At 25.7% G+C, this 6,511-nt stretch overlaps 1 protein-coding gene across 1 annotated transcript; it reads right to left on the bottom strand.

Annotated features, from left to right (window-relative positions):
- Positions 1 to 224: 224 nt before the first annotated feature.
- On the bottom strand, positions 225 to 6,152 carry LOC110653177 (receptor-like protein 56). Its single transcript, XM_058142173.1, has 3 exons — positions 6,061 to 6,152; positions 4,479 to 4,559; positions 225 to 2,515 (listed from the first exon to the last, which is right to left on the bottom strand). The coding sequence occupies exons 1-3, from the start codon at positions 6,095 to 6,097 to the stop codon at positions 405 to 407; spliced, it is 2,229 nt and encodes a 742-aa protein (XP_057998156.1). The 5' UTR covers positions 6,098 to 6,152; the 3' UTR covers positions 225 to 404.
- Between the last annotated feature and the right edge of the window lie 359 nt (positions 6,153 to 6,511).

Genomic DNA, 6,511 nt, shown 5'->3' with positions numbered 1-6,511 from the left:
GCCTTGGAAAATCAATGCCCTTTCCACCGGTTGTTTCTGCCGTTAGATGTAGCTGTTTAATTCTACATAAAACAACCTACTTTCTTTTTCATGTTTATTTATTAGTAATAAGGAAAGACCTACTTTAATGCCTTTATATTATTATAGAAAATTTAATTTTTTAAATAATGAGAAAGAAATATTATATGAAGATGATAACAATTAATAAAAAAAACACAGCTGAATTAATATAATAAAAATATAAAAGTAAATTTAAAGAGCACATTAAAATAATGTTGATGTTTTGGCTTCAAATTTCAATTATTACAATGACTAACCCATACCAATAATATTCGTATCAATGGAGCTCTCATGTTCTTCAAGCACTAGCAAAAGCTTACATTTTTGCATAGACACTAGACATATTATTGGTTGAGCCAAATCGAAATTGAATTAATACAAATATCAATCAAGTTAAACCATAACATGCACCAATGCTTGTTGATGCAGAGGATTGCTACCAACACCAATAGAATTGTGACATAGGATGCACAGAAACTCCAATAGAACCACACCATATCAATACCACCTTCATCTTCCTCTTCTACATCAATAGATGGTGATGGTGGTGGAGTTTCATCAGTACTGCAGCTCCGATGAATGAGTGGTCCGCAAAGGCCGGGGTTACCTTTGTAACTATTTTCATCAAAAGTCCCAAATTGCTCTTTATCAAGAACTCTACCTGACAAATTGTTGTATGAAACATTGAAGATTTCTAAAAAATTCAACATAACTAGTTCACTAGGAATTTCACCATTCAAATTGTTGTTGCCAAGATCTAGGCTCTCTAAAGTCCTTAAATTTGAAAAACTGACTGGTATAGATCCTATTAAGTGATTGTTAGACAAATTCAATGACCGAATTCCATGCAGGTCTCCCATTTCTTGAGGAATTCTACCACTTAACTCATTGCATGATAAATCTATTCCTGCCATCAAGTTGATAATATCACCCCTGTAAGAGTTGTATCTATATTTCATTGCAAATTCCACTTCCACATCTTCTAAAGAATTCCAATATAAACAAGGCAGATTCAAGTCAATACTGCTATCTCTTGGAGCACAAACGACTTCATATCTTTCGTTCATAGGGTAAAAATAATCGACTCCCGTCATTCTAAATGATATATTATTCCCAAAAGATATGTTATTAAAGCACGAAGGTATGGAACCTGAAAGTAAATTACTTGAAAGATCCATGATACTCACATTTCTTGATTCACACAACTGATTAGGAATACTGCCATGCAATTCATTACCTCCCAATAAAAGCACACGCAATTGGGAGAGCTGACTGATCCAAGATGGAATATGTCCAAAAAAACTATTATCTGTCAGATCAAGTGCCACTAAATTAGGACTTCTAAGAAGCACATGGGGTATGGATCCATTTAGACTGTTCTTTTGTAAAAACAAGAAGCGCAATGATGAAGCATTGAAGCAAGAAGGCATAGGCCCATATAACCTATTTTCTGAGAGGTCTAAAAATTCAAGACTACTCATATTACATAGTTGTCTCGGAAATGGACCTGATACCTTATTATTGGATATGTCCAAAAAAGATAAGGAGGATCTGTCCAAGAAGTCTACGCCTATCATCGCACTGAAGTTGTTGTTTTTCATATCCAATGTCGTCAAGCTTCTCAAGTTCATATTTTGAGGAAAAATGTTCCCCTGAAGATTATTGTTTGACAGAATCAGTGTACAATCAATGGTACAATTTGCAAACAGACTTCCTGGCAACTCTCCTGAGAATTTATTATGGGATAAATCCAGAACATATAGTTCTTGTATCTCACTAATTGAAGAAGGAACATTACCGTTGAAATTATTTCTTGACATGTTTATATAGAGTAGATTTGAGAGGACCAAACCAAACTCCTTAGGCAGCACACCAGTGATGTTGTTGCTCGAAATATCAAACTTAAGCAAATCATGCTTGTAATTTGGTAGATGAAAAGTTCCCGTAAATGAGTTGTTCATCAAATTCATAACTTGTAACTTGGAGTTATTTCGTAAGATCCAAGAGGGGAACGTCCCAAACAGCATATTGTGAGAGAGATCAATGAAGCGTATGTCATTTTGGTAGAGAAGAAAGCTAGGAATTGCTCTAGTTCTCACATTTAAGTTGCAATTCGACAAGTCAATGTACTTGAGTTGAAATGTAGGAAACCATGTAGGATGTTCTGTTTCCAATTCTAACCTCCTACTTCCCGAAGAGAGTAGAAATACTTCAAGCTTAGAGTGGTTAGCCAAAGCGCTAAATGAGAATAAGCCTTCAAACTCATTACCAGAAAGTAGCAAATACTTGAGGGATGTGAGTTTAGAAACAACAGATTGAAAGTTGCCACTCAACTGATTGAATGACAGATCAAGAACTTGGAGGTTGGTCAAGTTGCCAATACATTCCGGAAGAGGGCCAGAAAATTGATTTCCTCCGAGACCCAACTCAACGAGACTTTTGAATTTGCATAATCCTACAATAGGAAAATATTAAGCCAATAAAATGTTGGAATATTAAGTCAATTTTGCGAATCAACCATAATTTTTCAATAGTACAGATAAATTTTATTATGTTAGAATGTAGGATTTTTTTTTTTTTTTTGCTAAATTAATCAGTTTGGTACCCAGAAAATGTTTAACTAGACGTTAGCTTGTATAATGCGTGGATTAATATTATTTTATAAATGATATCATTGAAAATATATTTAAATATTTTTATATAATTTTTAATTTTTACGCATATATAACCTAAAAAAACTATTTTCGTAAAAAATAAATATAATTTTCACCATTTACTAATTATGATAAAAAGCATGCATTATTTTTTTTATAAATGTTTCTTTTTAAATTAATATTTTTATTGCTTAATTATTACAAAAATTAATAAAATTTCTTCAAGAAAAATATTTTATCAACTATTAAATTAAAATAAATGAAAGTGATATATTTATTTATTAATTGATATAGTTATATGAGTTTTATAAATGGATTAAAATTGTTAACAATATTAATAGTTTAATTAAATTAATATTGATAAAATTAAAAGAAAATAAAAAATTTTAATTAATCAATTTGGTAACCCAGAATATATTTAACTAGATGCTAGCCCATATAATGTGCAGATTAATCTTATTTTTTTAAATGATATCATTAATTGAAAACATATTTAATATTTAGTTGTGTATTTTTTTTAATTCACCTAGCTAATTATAGATTAAGTGTTTATTTTTATATGTTCTTTTGATATATCTATTTGTTAATATTCTACCTTTCTAAGTACGTATGATATTATATTTTACATTAATAATGAAACTTTTAAACAATAAGTTTATACATAAAATTCAATAATAAAAAAAAAACTATAATGTGATCATAAAATTATATAATTTTTAGTATTATCTTTTAATTTTAAAAAGGATAAGATAATAACAGAATGGAGTAAATAGTATATAATTATAATTTTCACGCTTTTCATGATTTTATTATATATATTTTTAATAAAAATATTAAGATTTTTCAAGTTTCTTTCTTCAAGTGAAAACATATTTTTATTTTAATAATTCATTTTCCTAAATTATTTCTAATGTAATTATAAAATATTATATTCAATTTAAAAAAAAATAATTCACGAAGGTTAAGAATAATGAGGAGATTAACGGAAAGATAATAATAAAAATGACAAAAGAAAAAGAGTTTTTTTGAAAAGGGAAGGGGAAACCTCAATTTTATTTAATTATGATATGATTATTTTTTAATTTTATTTTGAAATATTTGTAAAGTTAATGTGAATAAAAGTTAATTAAAAAATAATTTAGTTAAATTTCAATCAAATGTTATATATATATATTATTACATAGTTAAATCTTTGATTCAATCCTAATAATACATAACAAGTTAGCGGTATGTGCACTTACACGTAGTTAATATTATTTAATAATTTAATTTAATTTTTATTATTTAATGAAATTATAAATATTTATTAATTTCATAACTTCTTTTTTTATATTAAATTTCAAAATTTTATATTTAATAATAATCATAATAATGAAATCTTTTAGGTCACTACAATAAAAATTTTATTTTAATTCTATTTTATTTTATTATGTTTAATTATGAATATTTATATATAAAAACAATATTGTAATTGCATATTTCAAGAAAGATAATAATAATCATTTATCTGATTAAAAAATAATTCTTTTTCCTTTAAACCTAGTATTATATCATTTAATATTGATATAAAATAACATAATTTGTTTATTTAATAAAAAATATAATTTACAAGTTAAATTTTGAACTGTGCTAAAAACACCAGTTAATCTATTTCTTCCTTCATATATATATATAATTTACAAGTTAAATTTATGAATTCGTCAATGAGGCTTATTTTGTATCTAACTAAACAAAAATAACAATTGAGATAAGATATGAAGTTACCTTTTGAGAGGCTTAAAAGGGAGCCGTTGAATTGATTGTAACGCAAATCCAATACTTCCAAATTTATCAAATTATTTAATTCTGAAACATATGTTAGAGATGAACATATATTAGTTACTGTTTAAAATAAAATAAGTCATTTATAAAAGATTGCAGGTTACTGTTTTTGAATTTCTAGAAAAAAAGAAACTGTTTTGAAGAAATTTGATAATTTTTTAAAACCTCCGCAGCATAATGTAATATTGACTCAAAGTTCAAACAAAGTAATAAAAAAGAAATTGCCAAAATAATATAATAATTCATACAATAATCAAATAAAAAAATAAATAGCTACTAATAAGTAAGACAGTGATGAATTCTCAAAGTCAATAAAAAGTATTAAGGATATACATTATGATAAAAAAAAAAAAAGAAAAATTTAAGAGTTTTAATATTTTTTAAAAAATTACCTAAATGCAATTATTAGTTAAAAGACTGATTTAAAAAGCATACTTCTGAAAATTTTTATTTATATAAAGAAAATATTTTTTTAACAATGTTAATAATTATACGCATTCAAAAAATTAAATTCATAGAAGCCAATTACAAATATCTTCTGTAATTTTATTTTGACCCATTTTAAAAATTTTCTGAATTGAAGTCAAGCATTTTTTATATACAAAATAAAAATAACAAATGAGATGGGATATGAAGTTACCTTCAAATTCAAATGAGAAAGAGTCATTGAATCGATTGTAACTTATATTCAGCATTTTCAAATTTTTCAAATTATTTAATTCTAAAACATATGCAGTTGTGAAAAAAGAAAAATAAAAAGGTATATATTAGAGATGAAAATATAATAAGCCATCTACAAAAGATTATAAGTTATTGTTTTAAATTATAACTTGTAAATTCTTCAAATTTGATAATTTCGCACTATAAAATTTCAGTTATACAAGTTATTCTATACAGTTTTACTCTTTAATTTTAAGTATTTGGAATTAAGCGGAAAAATTATATTTGCGTGACTAAATTCCACCAAATTGAAGTTTAACATGAAGTTCAATAATCATTAAAGTAAGTACTAATGATTAAAAAAAGTAATTTTTTTTGTCAAATTACAATTTAATCTAACAGTTTTATTTGAATTAATTGTATCATATTTAACTTACAATTATATGTCATTAAAAAAGAAAAAATAATGAAATTTACAATATACTTAATCTGTATAATAAATCTTAAAACAATGGTTTAAACATGAAGATCATTTTTTTTTAATTTTATACGTGATCTTATAAGACTATCAAAAAAAATTTTAAATCCATTAATTTTTATAAAAATAATTAATTTATAAATGTAAATATAATTCACCCAAATCTAAAGTTCACCCAAATCTAAAGTTTGCCTTATATTGGTAGGACGATATATTGAATCCATTACCACTTACATATAAGGATTTCAATTTTTCAAGTTGCTTAATTTTGAATTAGAGTAAATAAAAATTAAATTAAATTAAATTAAATCAAACAATAGAGTGCAAGATAATTGGATGTTCTGATAGAATGAGTGTGAAGAAAACAATTCAAAGAATCAAACATACCTTGGATAGGGAAGGAACCTGCCATTGTATCAGGCATACCACTAAGAATCAAAGTCTTAAGTGATGTAAGAGTACCCAATGATGATAAAATACTACTATTACTATTGAATCCATTCCAACTGATGACTAACTCTTCTAATTTTTCAAAACCTGCACACCATATAACTTTTATGTTATTTTGGGATATAATTAATTAATCAATAAGCTTTTATGTGATTGTGCACAAAAGAAAAGTAAAAATGCATAGATTAAAGATGAAATTATAACAAGTCATCTAAAAAAGATTGGAAGATACTGTTTTTGAATTTGTAAAAAAGAAAATAATTTTAAGCAGCCCCACCTTAACTAATCCAGCTGATAAAGTGTTTCTGTAACTAATCAGTTATAAGTAAAGCTATAACTACTTGACTGTGACCAAAATAAGAAAACACTACTACATATCCATTATATC

The sequence above is a fragment of the Hevea brasiliensis genome, unplaced genomic scaffold (assembly GCF_030052815.1).
Source record: "Hevea brasiliensis isolate MT/VB/25A 57/8 unplaced genomic scaffold, ASM3005281v1 Scaf361, whole genome shotgun sequence".
Classification (NCBI taxonomy): domain Eukaryota; kingdom Viridiplantae; phylum Streptophyta; class Magnoliopsida; order Malpighiales; family Euphorbiaceae; genus Hevea; species Hevea brasiliensis.
The sequence above is the reverse complement of the archived record's forward strand: the minus strand, read 5'-3'. Positions and strand labels throughout refer to the sequence as shown.

Coding starts and splice junctions, on each gene's coding strand:
- LOC110653177 (XM_058142173.1), bottom strand. CDS start 6,097: ATGCCTGATACAATGGCAGGTTCCTTCCCTATCCAAG. Junction 4,560..6,060: donor AGGTTCCTTCCCTATCCAAG/GTATGTTTGATT, acceptor CATATGTTTCAG/AATTAAATAATTTGATAAAT. Junction 2,516..4,478: donor CCTTTTAAGCCTCTCAAAAG/GTAACTTCATAT, acceptor TTCCTATTGTAG/GATTATGCAAATTCAAAAGT.